The sequence below is a fragment of the Nothoprocta perdicaria genome, unplaced genomic scaffold, assembly GCF_003342845.1.
Source record: "Nothoprocta perdicaria isolate Ctin4 unplaced genomic scaffold, notPer1 scaffold_103, whole genome shotgun sequence".
Lineage (NCBI taxonomy): Eukaryota > Metazoa > Chordata > Aves > Tinamiformes > Tinamidae > Nothoprocta > Nothoprocta perdicaria.
Window position 1 is genome coordinate 1,793,448 of NW_020454128.1, and position 14,338 is coordinate 1,807,785.

The window sequence follows — 14,338 nt, forward strand, 5'->3', positions numbered from 1 at the left end:
CGAGAGCCTGCCGAGCGGCGCCTCGCTGCGCACGCACATGGCGGCCGGCGCCGTGGCCGGCATCATGGAGCACACGGTCATGTACCCGGTGGACTCGGTCAAGGTGCGCGGCGGGAGCGCGCGGCGCGGCGGGGGCTGCGCGGGCACCGGCGCCGTCCCGGGGCGCCCCCGGCGGAGGCGGCGGGACGCGGCTCCCGCGGGCTCCGTTGCACCGGGGCGGCCGCGGCGGCAGCGGGGAGTGCCCGGACGGGGCGTTTCCTGCGGGGAAATGGGCACGGAGGGCGGGAAGCGAGAGCGGTGCCCGGTGCCGAGCGGTGAACGAACGTCCCGTCCGGAGCACCGCGGGGGCCCGGTGCTGTGCGGGACGGGACACGCTGCCGCTAGTGACCATGCGCGGGGACCGTTCTGCTCCCCGAACCGAGCAGATGCTGGCAGCCTGCATGGGGCACGTGGCGTTCCCACCGGGAAGTGCCGTTCCTGCTGGGAGGCAGCATTCCCGGCTGCCTGCCTCACTGCTAAGTGGAAACCTGTTTTGCTCCAGAGAATGATTTCTTCCCAAAATGAAACTGAAAACGGAGCGGTTTGGGGAATTGGTGGCTGGCCGGTGTCCCGGAACGACGGGGCCACCCGCAGCGCCCGGGACCTGGCGCCCGCCCGGCTCCCCGCTCGTCCCGGCATCCCCTCCAGGAGCAGCGCGGCCAGCGGAGCATCCACCGGCCGCGCGGGAAGGGCCTCGGCTTGATGGAATCGCCGCGTTCGTGCCGGTGCCGTGAGGCTTCCCGTGCCGGCGGCTCCGCACGTGTCCGGGCTGCGCGGGGGCTCTGCCGTTAGCCGCCTCCCGCCACCCTCCGCGTTGCCTTTCCCAGCCTTGGGCTCCGTTTCCAGCGCCGCCGCCGGCTGCTGCACGCTCCCGAACAGGAAGCTTCGCTCCGGGCAGGCGAACGCCCTGGTTTTAATCCGATCTCCCCGGCGCGGAGGGCAAGTGGCCTTGGAGCCCGCGGTGCTCTCCAGGCGCGTCCCCGGCTCTGTCACCATCCCAATCCTGGCTTCCCTGCTGCGTTCCCGTGGGCCCGGACCCCTCAGCCCGGGTTCGCCCGGACCTCGCGCGGAGCCGGGTGCTGTTGTGGTGCCTTGGCAAGCGCCTCCCGTCCTATTTTTAGGAGCCTTGCTGCGAGTGCCATAACGTTTTGTGTCCTGCTTTGCTCCGCGCTCGCCGGTAGCTGGTTTTATTGCGCCAGGTTAAAGTCCTGGGTTCAGGCCGGGCACTCGGGGCGGCCGCGCCGCGGAGCTGCTCCGCTTCCAGGAACCCGGCATGCTCCAGGCGCCGGCCCCAGGCACCTTTATTGCCCCGGCGGCTCCGTGGTGCATCGATTCCCTCCTAATTGCGTGTGCCAAGGGCCGAGCTCCCTCCTGCGCGGAGGCGGCGGTGCCGGCGCTGCTGGGCGGCCGCTCTGCCCGCGGGTCCAAGGCCGGCAGCACCGGAGCGGAGCTGCTGCCACCTCCGTGCAAGAAAGACCTCCCGTGCCCGCCGGGAAGATGCTCCGTGGCCTCCGGAGGTGGCAGCCCGGCCGGGCTCTGCTCCCGGCAGGCGCCAGCTCCGTTGGGAGCCGCTTCCCGAGCTCCCCTTTGAGCAGCCTCGCTGCTCGAGCGAGTGGCCGAGCTCGGCGCGCCGAGCGTCCGCAGCGGGAACAAGCCGGGGCAGGGCGCAGGGCTGGCGAGCAAGGGCCAGTTAAGGCCTGACCTGTGTTTCTCACGTGCTCCTGTGAACGGCCCTTAGCTCCGTTCCCCTGCTTTCCATGCACAAATAAGGGCAGAGGTTGCGCTTCCCCAAGGAAACTTGCAAACTTGCCCTGTTTTGGTGTTGCAATAGAGCGCGGACTTAATCCTGTCCGTATGCCCAGAGGATCCTGGCAGCAGGTTGCATACACGGGTCCTGGGCATCCAGCAGGCCGGATCCGCTGCTCCAGGCCTCTGGGAATGCATTCTTCCTCACTCCGATGCGGAGCCCGCTTTAGGCTCGGGGAGCCTTGCAGCTCGGGCCCCTTGAACCCGCCTAACCGAGACCTCTCGCCCTGTGCTTCGTTGCAGACGAGGATGCAGAGCTTGCAGCCGGACCCCAAAGCCCAGTACCGGAGCGTGTACGAAGCCCTGAAGAAAATCATCCTGACGGAGGGAATCTGGAGGCCCTTACGCGGCATCAATGTCACCATGCTGGGCGCTGGCCCGGCCCATGCCATGTACTTTGCCTGCTACGAAAAACTGAAAAAGACTCTAAGCGAGACTATCCAGCACGGAGGAAACAGCCACTTGGCCAACGGTACTCTTGCTTTGCGCACAAAACGCTTGCCGTTAGCAGCCTGCCCCTTGCTTGCTGCACGCTTAGCCCGGCCTCGCTCGCCGCGCTCCTGGAAGACCCGCCGCAGGCTCCGCTTTCGGAGAGCGCGCCGCGGAGCAAGGCGGGGGGAAGCCAGGTACGGCCGCGGGGCCCCGCTGCTCCCCGGCGCCCTGTCCCGGGGCTGCCGAGCGCCCCGCGTCCCGCTTTGCTGCCGCGGGAGGCCCGCGTCGCAGTTGTGTTAGTGCTTGTGGGCCGTGCAGAGGGGAGAATTCGGGAGAATTCGGGAGAATTCAGTTTCTCCTGAATTCTGTGCACTTCTGGGCTTCGAGTGCACTTTTCTCCTCCACGGGGCTGCTGATGGGCCAGGGTGCCCAGCGCCTGAGTGGGTGAGAGGCTCTTGCAGCTCGTGGATGTTGGCTGGTTTTTCTGGGGTGCCTGGGGTGGTTTTTCTGGGCATGGTCAGGGGAAGGATGCTCTAACCTGGGATGGCACCATGCAAGAGCCTGGTCTAATCCCGACTCCTGTGCTGGCTCTTCTTGGAGAACGAGCTTTTTTTTTCCCTTGGAGATTTGGCTTCCACCAAGAAGGCAGCTTTTCCTTTAGGTGTTGTAACAGCACAAGCTCTCCAACGGGCCTGTCATAAAATGCACTGTGCAAAAGGCAGCTCGTGGTCTGTGAGGTGTCAGTAGGATGCCCGTTTGCAGCCGGTACCATTGCAGTGCCCAGTGTGCAAGGGCAGCGACTTCAGCTGACCCAGCCGAGGCTGAGGGCGCGATGCCGTTCCTGCTCGCCGCCCTTTCCTAGTGACGTGCTCCCCGCGTTTGCCTTTCAAGTAGCTACAGGCTCCCAGTGCCCGCGAGAAAGCCCAAGTGCTGCAATAATGAGCGAAATGACCCGAAGTCGCTCGGGCTGCAGAGCTGAAGCCGACATCAAAGGCCGGGGCGGCGCCGCAGCGGCCCGTCCTCGTGCGGGATCGCTCCCGGCTCGCTTGCCAATTAGCGCCAGAAGGAGCCTGAGTCAATGGAGAAAAATGCGTAATTAGGGCAGCTTTCAGCCTGGCTGCCTGCTCGGTGCGCAGCAAGCCGCGCTGGCTGGAGGAGGAGCCGGCTGGTGGCATCGGCCCCTTGGCACGCGGCCACCCCGGGGTGCCCTGGCCGTGGCGGCACCCGAGCCGCGCGGTGAGGGCTGCTCTTGTGTCTTGCAGGTGTAGCCGGGAGCGTGGCCACGCTGCTGCACGACGCAGTCATGAATCCGGCTGAAGGTAAATGCGGCTGCGCAGGACGAGCACGGTTCAGCAGGAAAAGGCCTAAGCACAAAACGCCCCCAAAGCGAGGGCCGAGTAGCGGCCGCTCCAGCTGTTGAGTTACGCTGTACTCCAGAGCTTGACCCAACGCAAGCTGTTTTGGAAGGGAAAGAGCTCCCGTGTTTACAAAACCCTTTAAAAGTGAAGTTTGCCTAAGTGACCCTTGCGGGTGCAGGCTTGCCTAGGTGGCTTGGGGCAAGGTTCAGCGTGCTGGCGTGAGCAGTAAGGTGTGCCTTAACCAACGCGTTCTTATCTCCCTGCCTCTCCGGTGCCTCCTGGACCTCTCGTGGAGCAGTGGTGAAGCAGCGGATGCAGATGTTCAACTCCCCCTACAAGTCCGTCCTGGCGTGCGTAAGGACAGTGCAGAAGACGGAAGGGTTCGGTGCCTTCTACCGCAGCTACACCACGCAGCTCACCATGAACGTGCCCTTCCAGGCCATCCACTTCATCACCTACGAGTTCATGCAGGAGCAGATCAACCCGCGCCGCGAGTACAACCCGCGCTCGCACATCGTGTCCGGTGCCGTCGCGGGCGCCGTGGCCGCCGCCGCCACCACCCCGCTCGACGTCTGCAAGACGCTGCTCAACACGCAGGAGAACACGGCGCTCAGCTCGGTGAACATCAGCGGGCACCTCTCGGGCATGGTGAACGCCTTCAAGACTGTCTACCGGCTCGGCGGCATCCCCGGGTACTTCAAGGGGGTGCAGGCACGAGTCATCTACCAGATGCCTTCAACAGCCATTGCGTGGTCTGTGTACGAATTCTTCAAGTATTTCCTCACAAAGCACAAGTTGGAAAAACGCGCCGCCTTCTGAAGACGCTCCGTGCTCGGCGTCTCCGCTGGGAAACGCGCCGGGTCTCAGCAGGATCCGCAGCCGGAGACCCCGGACCCTCCAAGGAATGAGGGTTTAAGTGCTCCCCAGCCACGTGCTCCCTGTGGTGCCTGAACAACGACAGAGTTTATAAAGACTCGTAATAATATATATTTAATAATGTTATTTTGGAGAAGTGAAATTGCTAACTGGTATTTTTCTCTGAAGTGTAGTTTACTCCCTCACCAGAAGGCCTAGGTTACACCGTCTAAGCTGATCTTTTTTACAGCGAAGAAGCAAAATATCCCATCACAGAACTTTTATATAAAAATAGATGGATAATGTTTATCCTTTATTTTTCTATTATAGACATTTGGTTTGTTTTTTTTAAATACTATTACAGCTAGATGCTGAGCTGTTGAAAAAGGGCTAAATTCTTCCACAGTGTATAAAGAAGACATGAGAACATTTATTTTTATAGCCAGATGGGCTTGAATTACACAGCATTTATGCTCTGTACAGTGGCCTGGTTTCTCACATGCATGTCAAGGTACTTGGAAGGCCCTTGAGAAAAGAAGGAACAGGGGCAATACTTGACCTGGGAAGCCAGGAGATCAAGTGGAGCACTCAAAACAGCCAGTCCCTTTGGGGTGAAAAGGGGGAACTCCATCAATGCCACTTTTTTTCCTTGTTTGTTTAGCAAGGAAACTCTTAATGTAGATTTTACAGACTAGTTTTTTTTTTTTGTGAACGCTCTTTAAAGGTACATTTTTATGGTGTGTTTGTGTGTGTGTGCGTGTGTGTGATAGCTGCATAGGCTTCATCCTCTCTTAATTTATTCATGCTCTTAGGAAGAGAGCTCCTGCTCTCTGCCTGGCCCGGGGTCTCACGGGGGGCATCGAGCAGGCGGGAGCAGAGCCAAATGCTGCAACCTGGACCAAAACCTCCCCTTCAGCCACTCGCTCGTGTGAGGGGCAATTAATGACAAATTGGGTGGTTTTAGGGGCCCGCACAGAGGAATTGTAACTTGACAGCCCCCCACCTAGCACATCTTAATTCTCCCTGAAACTTAAGCTGCTGGTAACGGCTGATGCTTGAAAATAGTGGAAATCTGCCAAATTGCCTTAGGTTTTGCAGTGGCAGCTCCGCACTGATCCGGTCGCTTTGCCCCGTTGCTCGGAGCAGCGACGTCGGAGCCTTCCAAGGGCGGTGGGGCCGGTGCCTCATGGAAAGTGCCCTTTGCTGCTGCTTGATCCTGACATCAGCTTCCTGATGCCTTTTGTTGCTCAGCTCGAAGGAGCCTCTCGCCGCGTGGCCTTAGTCCCACGGGCAGCGCTCGTGGCCGTGGGAGATCTGCACCGGGCCGTCCTTTCCCATGGACTTGGAAACTGGAGGCACCCCTGTGGGAATGGGCGTGAGCTGGAGATCCCTGTTCCTATTGCTGCTCCCTGGGAATGGGCACTGTGGCCGGGAAGGGGCAGCCAGGTTTTCCTGACTGGAAACAGGAGCCCCTGGCCCAGATCTGCCCTGTTTTAGCTTCCTCACGTTACGGCCGGGGTTTATCCCGTCCCATGCATGGAAGGAGCGTGCGGAGCAGCGTGTCCCAGTCACTCTGTCCCGCTGGGGGGTTGCCTGGGCTTTCCTGTGTTTTCTGAAATGCTTATTTACCAGCGCGGGGGCCTGTTTGAGAAATGCTGCTGCAGTTGTGCCACTGGAGCTCGAGGAAATAAAAGAATTGCGAGGTTTCTGCTCGGAGGCGTGTGTGGCTTTCCTGGCTGGCAGCGGCGGGATGGGACGTGGTGGGGCCGGTGCCTGTGGCCCTCGTGTCCCACCGGAGCCGGGTGTCCCTCCGGATCGTGGTACCTTCTATGGTGCAGCTGCCCTCCTGCTGAGGGATTCCCGGTGTTCCAGGTGCCCTTTGCAGAGGGATCCTCCCGCTCCTGGCTCCAGAGGGGCCTGTTTTCCACGAAGGGACTGTCTTGCTCCATGTGCATCCTTCCTGCATCCCGGCAGGCGCTCGGTGCAGAGCCCTGGGGAGCTGCTCCAGGCCGGGGCGCACAGGGAGGAACCCCGGGAAGGAGGAATGCGGATGGATGGGGCTGGGTCCCCGCAGCGAGGGGGTCCCTGGGCAGCAAGGGGTGGGCGGCAGGGCCCGGAGCGCGGGATGGGCATGGAGCGTGGGATGGCCCGGGAGCGACTGCGAGTGTCCCTGTGTCTGTGCAAATGTCCTTGCATCCTTGCGAGTGTCCCGGTGTCCGTGTGAATGTCCCAGTGTCCGTGCGAATATCCCAGTATCCGTGCGAGTGTCCCAGTGTCCCTGTGTCCATGCGAGTGTCCTGGTGTCTGTGCGAGTGTCCCAGTGTCCATGCAAATGTCCGTGTGTCCTTGCAAGTGTCCCCGTGTCCGTGTGAGTGTCCCCATGTCCTGTTGTCTGTGCGAGTGTCCTGTGTCCGTGCGAATGTCCCGGCGTCCGTGCAAGTGTCCCAGTGTTCGTGCGAGTGTCCCAGTGTCCCCATGTCCATGCGAGTGTCCTGGTGTCTGTGCGAGTGTCCCAGTGTCCGTGCAAATGTTCCGGTGTCCGTGCGAGTGTCCCAGTGTCCCGATGTCCGTGCGAAAGTCCCAGTGTCCGTGCAAATGTCCTTGCATCCATGCGAGTGTCCCAGTGTCCGTGCGAGTGTCCGGGTGTCCCCATGCCCGTGCGAGTGTCCCGGTGTCCGTGCGTGTCCGGGGAGGAGCCCGGGCTCGGGCCGGCCGCACGGAGCCCGTTCGGCCGCTGCAGTGCCGCCGGGCCCCGCACGGTGTCGCTGGGCCCCGCACGGTGCCGCCGGGCCCCGCACGGTGCCGCCGGGCCCCGCACGGTGCCGCGGTCCCGTCCAGCGGTCCCGGGCTGCCCCCGGCGCCGCCGCCACGAGGCGGCTCCTCTCCGGCCGCGGGGCTCGACCCGCTGCGACCGGAGCAGCGCGATCCCGTCGCCATCGCCAGCGCCTTCCCGCCCCCAGGATATTCCCGTCCCCATTCCCAGCACATCCCCATCCTCATCCCCAGTGCCTTCCCGCCCCCAGGATATTCCCGTCCCCATTCCCAGCACATCCCCCGTCCTCATCCCCAGCACGTTCCCGTCCCCATCCCCGGCATGTCCCCATTCCTATCCCCAGAATGTTCCTGTTCCCATGCCCAACACATTTCTGTCCCCATCCCTAGTGTGTTCCCGTTCCCACCCTCATCTCCCATTCCCGTGTATTCACGTCCTCATCTCCAGAATGTGCCTATCCCCATTCCCAGCCCCATCCCCATCGCGTTCCCACCCCCCCCCCAGCACATCCCCATTCCCAGCATGTTCTTGTCCCCATCATCATCCCCAGAATGTTCCCATCCTCAGCTCCATCCCCAGTGTGCTCATGTCCCCATTCCCAGAGTGTTCCCATCCCCTTCTGCAACAAATTCCCATCCTCAACATGTTCCCATCCACTTCCCTAGCACATTCCCATCCCTGTCCCCAGCCTGTTCCCATCCCCAGCTCATTCCCACCCCCATTACGTTCCCATCCCCATTCCAATGTGCAGGGCCACCAGTTCAGCGGAACCTCCTGCCCCATAGAAACCTTGGGGCAGCAGCCTCTGCCCCTCTGAGTGCTCCTGAGCCGAGGAGGGAATTCCTGACCTATTTTTTAGCCAAAGTTTCATCTTTCCCAAGTCCATCCTGAGCGATTTCTGTATCCGAGCCGCCTCCAGCACTACCACTAGAATCGGGAATTCTTTTAACCCTTTCCTTCCTTTCCCCCCAGCAAAGTTACAAGGATCGCAGTGCCCTGCTGCAACCTCCTGGCTTTAGGAGCCCGGCAGAGGCTCTGTGCACCCCTGCACAGGGACCCGGCGCTCCTGCTGTCCCCAAGGAGGGGTTTGTGCTGCGGAAAGGACCTTCTGGCCACGGCCGGGGGTCACGAGCGCCAGGGGCCGCGTGTCCCTGTCAGCGGGAGCCGGGCGCCGCTCCGGCCGTTGCCTTAATCCAGGATGCGGCTGTTTGCTCGCCGCCTCGCACGGCTCCCCACGCCCTTGATCCTCCTCAAATATTGTCTCTGCTCCGCGGGCAGGAGCGCCGGGAGGCCCCATGGAGCTTCCTGGGCTTCCCCGGCCTGCAGAGGGGTGAAGCCCTTTGCGCTGAGCCCCTGGTGCTGCCTCTGCACGGGTGTTTTGGGGACCTGGGCCCCCGTTTGGCACCCGCTGCCGTGCACAGAGTGACACGGTTGGCACCCACAGCAGCCGTTCTGCTCCCTTGTGGCTCTGCAGAAGTCTGGGGTGCTGCTCCTTGCAGCTCTTTTGCCCCAGAAATGATGGAAAAAGGGCCATTTCCCACCCACAACTCCATTCGTCGCAGGTCACGGCACAACCCCAACCCCGAGCACAAATCCGCAGTGGCCGCCGGCTCTTACAGGCAACACTGCGACTTTTATTGCAAGGGCCGACGCGCGCTCAGTGAAACAGTATCAAAAATATGTACAAAAATAGTGGCTGGGGGACGCGGGGCTGACCTTGCAGCAGCGCCAGGTGAGCGGTTTGGTGCAGATGCAGCCACAGGGTGTTGCATTCGTTGCAAGTCCTCGCAGGACGGGAGGACAAAGCAAAAATAAAAAGTAGCTGCAATCAAAGCGTCTCCCGGGGGCCTGTCCAGTGGCTCCGACGCTGCAGGGGACACGGGCACCCCGGGTGCGTTTGGCTCCCTGTCCATGCGGCGCCGTGAGCCCCTTGCAGGGCGGCGCGGGGGAGCTGCGGGAACCCTTATCTGCCGATAGCGGCGGCCTGGACACAAGGAGCGCTTGTTCCCTCCTTGGCAAGGCGCCCCGGCACAGGCAGTGGAGGCACCCGGATGCGCAGAGCTCGTCTGTCACCACGCTATTGTCCCCACCTCGCCTGCCCGGGAGAGGCGCAACGGCCTCCGGGGGTGCGCGGGCCCCCGCGGGTGCCCAACGCGCCTCCCGGCCACGGCGGCAACGGCACGGCCGCTTTGGGACCGTGGGTGCCCGAGCATCGTCTCCGCGGAGGCTTTCGTGCCGTCTCCTCCACGGGCCGCGGTGCTACCAGCCTGGGGGGCTCCAGGCGCGCAGGCAGTAGAGGCCGGGCGCGTAGAGGCCGGGGCGCGCGGGCTCGGCGGGCGCGCGGGCCCCGGGGCCGGGCGGCTTCGCCAGGCGCCGCAGCTCGGCCGCCAGCTCCTTCCTCTTGGTCTTGTAGCGGCGGTTCTGGAACCAGATCTTCACCTGGGTCTCGGTGAGCTGCAGGTGCCGGGCCAGGTGGGCCCGCTCGGGCGCCGACAGGTACTTCTGGTGGCTGAACGTGCGCTCCAGCTCCACGACCTGGCTGTGCGAGAAGGCGGCGCGCGCGCGCTTGGGCGGCCGCCGCGGCGCTTGCGGGGGGACGGCGCCGCCGGGCGCGGGGGACTCGGCCGCCGCGGCGCCTGCGGGCGAAGAGCGAGAGACCCGGTGCAAACGGTGGCCCTGCCGCCAGCGCAGCGCTCGCAGCTCCCATGGGACTGCAGTCACACGCGGGTCACTGGGAGCATCCCGGCGAAGTCCCCCCTGTGCCGCAGAGGGTCCCAGACACCCTGAAACCCCCTTTCCAGCCCCAGTGCAGCCCGGGTGGCTGCTGGCGGTGCCGAGGGTCACTCCCCTGTCCCTTGAGCCCTGTAGGACAGGGTATTTCTGCCCTGGTCCCTGTGTGCCGCTCGCCTTGCTGGGGAGCAGCCCAGGCTCTTCCTTAGCCTTTCTCAATGTCTTTTCTTAAGTCGCAGCTCAACAGGCTGAGTCTCCACCGTGCCCGGACGCTGCAATCCCGGCACTGCCTCTGCCAGGGCCGCCCAGGGCCGCCCGCACGGAGCCTCTTGCAACAGACCGTCCTGGAAATAACTGCATCCCTGGCCTGGGTAAACCCGGGATCCGGCCCGGCTCCACTTGGGCTTTGGGTCCCCAGGAGGCACCAGCCGACCAGGTGCTCCCAACTCCTTTGAGTGCTGGTTCTGCTACAAAACTAGCCAATTGGGCAGTTTGGGCTGGAAAGGCTAATAAATCACGGGTAGGGTTTGCAGGGGACATCGTGGGCACCGGGGAGCACTCGAGGGAGCAGGGGCAGCTGCACGGGGCAGGTTTCAGGGGCTGGGACACGCGGGGGGACATCAGGGAGCCGCTTCCCGGCCGCCCTTACCTGCGCGGGGCGGCGATGGCTCCGGGGGCCGGGGGCTGCAGCCCGGAGCTGGGCACCGCTCGGGCCCCCCGGCCGCCCCCGGCTCCCCCTGGCTCTCGGGCGGCTCCCGCCGCTCCACTCCGTCCCGTAGGATGTCCTGGATGAGGAAGGATGTGAGGGGCCGGGAGAGGCCAGGAGGGCCCCGCGCGGGGCTGGTGCCGGGGTGCTGCACCCCGCGGCTGCCGCTCATCCTCCTGCTGCTCCCGCTCCCGCCCCGGCGGCGCTGGCCGCCCGCCCGCCCGCCCSCCCCGCGTTTATACGGCCGGCGGCCAAGCCTCCGGGGCCTGATTGGAGATCCCGCGGGAGCCGGCGGCGCGCGCCGCCCGCGGGGAGCGAGCCCACCGGGCTGCTCCGGCCGCGGCCCATGTCCGTGTCCTGCAGCCCATGGCCATGTCCGTGTCCTGCAACCCATGTTCCTATCCATGTCCTGCAGCCCTCGTCTTCATCCTGTCCTGCAGCTCCTGTCCCCATCTGCATCCCACAGCCCCGTGTCTTGCATTCCATGTCCCTGTCCCATGTCCCCACCTGTGTCCTGCAGCCCCTGCCCTATCCATGTCCTGCAGTCCTTGTCCCTGTCCTGTGTCCTGCAGCCCCTGTTCCCATCCAATGTCCTATGGCCTGTGTCCCCATCCTGCGTCCTTCATCCTATGTCCCCAACCCACATCCTGCAGCCCCATTCCACGTCCTGCATTCTCATCCCCATTCTGCATCCCACTTCCCCATCTTGCACCCTGCCTCCCTATCCCACATCCTTATGTCCCCATCTCACATTCTGCATCCCGTGGCCCAATTCCACGTCCTGCATCCCATCCTGCACCTTGCATCCCGCATCTTCGTCCCCAAGCTGCCTTCCGCATCCCGCATCCCGCATCCCCACCCCACATCCGCATCCCGCGTCCTGCATCCCCCATCCCCTGTCCCGCCGCGCTCCAGCTGCCCCCTAGCCTTGCAGCCCCCCAGACACTCGACCCTTCTCACACAGAAGTGCCTGCACCTGCAGCCTCCTTTGCTCCATCCAGAGGTTTGATGTCTTTGGAGCAGCCACTGAGCCAGGATTCCCACCCACGGAGCTGTTTTACCAGCGAGGAAACAACCACACGGCTCCAACCAGCCCCGTGAGCCGATGCCCTCCCTGGGCCACGGGCACCGCCTGGGCCCTTGCTCGGCTTGGAATCAGATTTGGGGGCTCAGGTGTGAATCGTGGCTGGGAAAAGTCCAGCCAGAGAGTGAGGGATGCATCAGGGGAGATGCATCTGTGGAGCTGTGTCCATGGAGCTGCGTCCATGGAGCTGCATCCATGGAGCTGCATCTGGGGAAGCTGCATCCACGGAGCTGCGTCTGTGGAGCCGAATCCACAGAGGTGCATCCATGGAGCTGCATCCACAGAGCTGTGTGCACAGAGCTGCACCCACGGAGCTGCCTCTGGGGAAGCTGCATCCCTGGAGCTGCAATCCCGGGCGTCTCGGAGCGCGCTGCACGGGTGCCGCCTGGCGCCCCACCGTGGCCGCTGCCCTCGGTGCAATGATCCCCGCGCCTCCCGCCCTGCCTTTGCCGCCGCTACCTTGCACCTTGCACCTCCCTCGGGCTCCGCAAGCGGCCCCCATGGGGCCCGATCGGTCCCCGCTCCCGGTGGAGCAGTGGGACAAGACCCCGGTGCAGGCGGCAGCGGGACGCGGGCGAGCGCAGAGCGACCCCCTTGCCCGGGGACCAGGGGCAACCGGGCTCGAAGAACGAGGCAGACGCAAGAAAAAACCTTAAATCTGACATTTTATTTCATTGCAGAAGAAAATCCAACATAGGCCTCGTTATGTTATGCATCTTTAATTATAAAAATAAGCAAAGAAAATAACTTGCATCTTTCTCATTACTATGATATGTTTCAAATAACCTTTATAGGAACACACCGAGCTTTAAAAATGTAATTTAAACAATAAATAATGACATATACCAGATATGCTCACTGTTTATTCCAGTACTCAGCAAAAACAAAAAAAAATTAAAAACAAAACAAAAAACACCTCTCCCCCCCCCCCCAGGTATCTTTAAATTATAAATACATAATGCAAATTTCTAATGGCACAAAACATGTAAAGTGCAAACAAACCACGATGAGAATCACGCAGCCGCGTCCCGTCCGCGGGGTTCGCGCCCCCTCGGGCTCCCCCTGCTCCCGCTCCTGACATTAGGCCGGGGGCTCGGGGAATTCCTTGCTGCTTTTGCCAAGGAAACGTCAAAACCAACAGAAATGGGTGTCCCGGGGAGCGGCTCGGGGCAGCGACACTCCCGCTGCAAACGTGGTGCGTTCACGCCGACGCCGGAGCAAAGCGCACCGGGGGAGCCGCTTCCCCATCTTCTTCCCATCCATGTTAAGGGAAAAAAAATAATAATAATAAAAAAGGGTTATATTCCCATGGGAAAAGCCATCGCTATGAAAACCCAAAGGGAGCCGGTTGGGCAGCCGTGGGTGCCGGGGCCGCGATGCGCCCCGGGAGCGCGCGGCGCCCGGCGCGACGGCGGGCGCTCAAACGCAGCGCACCGAGAGCCCCGGAACCTCCACTGTCAGCAACATGTTTTGCCGCTTACAATTTTATGACAGCACTTTTGGGCTACATTTAATGAAGACAGCAATATCAGAAACGCTGCCACTGCATCTGGTTTCAATGTATTAGCAGCAAGTTATTGTTTAAAGGCTTTGTGGTTTATAAAAGAGAAAAAAAATTCAGAAAGAAAAGATTATATTGCTTTAGGTTTTGCAAAGAAAAAGTAGATCCCTCCGCTATCAGCTCCGGACGGGGACAGTCCCTGCACCCGCCCCGCCTCGGGCAGCATCTCAACTCATTGCACCTGTGGAAAGAGAAGCTCCTTTCTGGCCCTGGCTGAACCACTTCTGCCTCTAGACACCTCTCTCCCATTATAGAAAAGGCCACAAAGTAGAAGGTGAACTTTGAATATGACAGAGATTATTTCCAGGAAAAAAAAAAAATAGCAAACTCACTTACAAAACTAAGTTTATGCAATAAAGTTATTATATTCTGCTGCTTTCCAGCAGACTCTCGTGGAATTTATGTACAGTACGTGACAGTTCTTCAAAACTATTTATACCACAGTCAGAGCAAGACCTTTAATACTCTAGTCTCAGGAAAGGGGTGGTGTGTGTTAGGTTTCTTTTAAAGCTTTAGGCAGTTAAATACAGTACGTAGATGTCAGCTTTTAAACACAACGCAGGACTGGGGAACCTTCGGGGAGGCGCAGCCACAGCCCAGCGCCTCCTCAGCGGCTCCGCACGGTGCAAAACGCTGCTGTGCGCGTTGGGCTGCAACCCGCTGCATGCCACGGGGCTGCAACGCGCTGCATGCCACGGGGCTGCAACGCGCTGCATGCAACCTGCTGCATGCGTGGGGCTGCAACCCGCTGCATGCAACCCGCTGCATGCAACCCGCTGCATGCCGTGGTGCTGCAACCTGCTGCGTGCCCCAGGGCTGCGACTGCTGCATGCCATGGGGCTGCAACCCGCTGCATGCAACCTGATGCAACCCGCTGCATGCCGTGGGGCTGCAACCCGCTGCATGCCACGGGCTGCGACTGCTGCATGCCATGGGGCTGCAACCCGCTGCATGCAACCTGATGCAACCCGCTGCATGCCATGGGGCTGCAACC

The 14,338-nt window shown here is 61.8% G+C and overlaps 2 protein-coding genes across 2 annotated transcripts; one reads left to right on the top strand and one right to left on the bottom strand.

Annotated features, from left to right (window-relative positions):
* Nucleotides 1-10: 10 nt before the first annotated feature.
* On the top strand, nucleotides 11-4,781 carry SLC25A37 (solute carrier family 25 member 37). The gene is made up of 4 exons (XM_026043247.1): nucleotides 11-103; nucleotides 2,089-2,317; nucleotides 3,540-3,596; nucleotides 3,934-4,781. Exons 1-4 carry the CDS (start codon nucleotides 38-40, stop codon nucleotides 4,452-4,454), a joined length of 873 nt encoding a protein of 290 aa, XP_025899032.1. The 5' UTR covers nucleotides 11-37; the 3' UTR covers nucleotides 4,455-4,781.
* A 3,670-nt stretch (nucleotides 4,782-8,451) lies between these two features.
* NKX3-1 (NK3 homeobox 1) lies at nucleotides 8,452-10,871 on the bottom strand. Its single transcript, XM_026042684.1, has 3 exons — nucleotides 10,643-10,871; nucleotides 9,610-9,899; nucleotides 8,452-8,583 (listed from the first exon to the last, which is right to left on the bottom strand). Exons 1-3 carry the CDS (start codon nucleotides 10,869-10,871, stop codon nucleotides 8,452-8,454), a joined length of 651 nt encoding a protein of 216 aa, XP_025898469.1.
* Between the last annotated feature and the right edge of the window lie 3,467 nt (nucleotides 10,872-14,338).

What these genes read in the sequence shown, in the direction of transcription:
- SLC25A37 (XM_026043247.1), top strand. Translation starts at nt 38, where the DNA reads ATGGCGGCCGGCGCCGTGGCCGGCATCATGGAGCACACGGTCATGTAC. An exon ending in ACCCGGTGGACTCGGTCAAG is followed by an intron (nt 104 to 2,088) that starts GTGCGCGGCGGG and finishes GCTTCGTTGCAG; the next exon opens with ACGAGGATGCAGAGCTTGCA. An exon ending in AGTCATGAATCCGGCTGAAG is followed by an intron (nt 3,597 to 3,933) that starts GTAAATGCGGCT and finishes CTCGTGGAGCAG; the next exon opens with TGGTGAAGCAGCGGATGCAG.
- NKX3-1 (XM_026042684.1), bottom strand. Translation starts at nt 10,871, where the DNA reads ATGAGCGGCAGCCGCGGGGTGCAGCACCCCGGCACCAGCCCCGCGCGG. An exon ending in GCCATCGCCGCCCCGCGCAG is followed by an intron (nt 9,900 to 10,642) that starts GTAAGGGCGGCC and finishes CTTCGCCCGCAG; the next exon opens with GCGCCGCGGCGGCCGAGTCC. An exon ending in CGAAGCCGCCCGGCCCCGGG is followed by an intron (nt 8,584 to 9,609) that starts GCCCGCGCGCCC and finishes ACCCCTCTGCAG; the next exon opens with GCCGGGGAAGCCCAGGAAGC.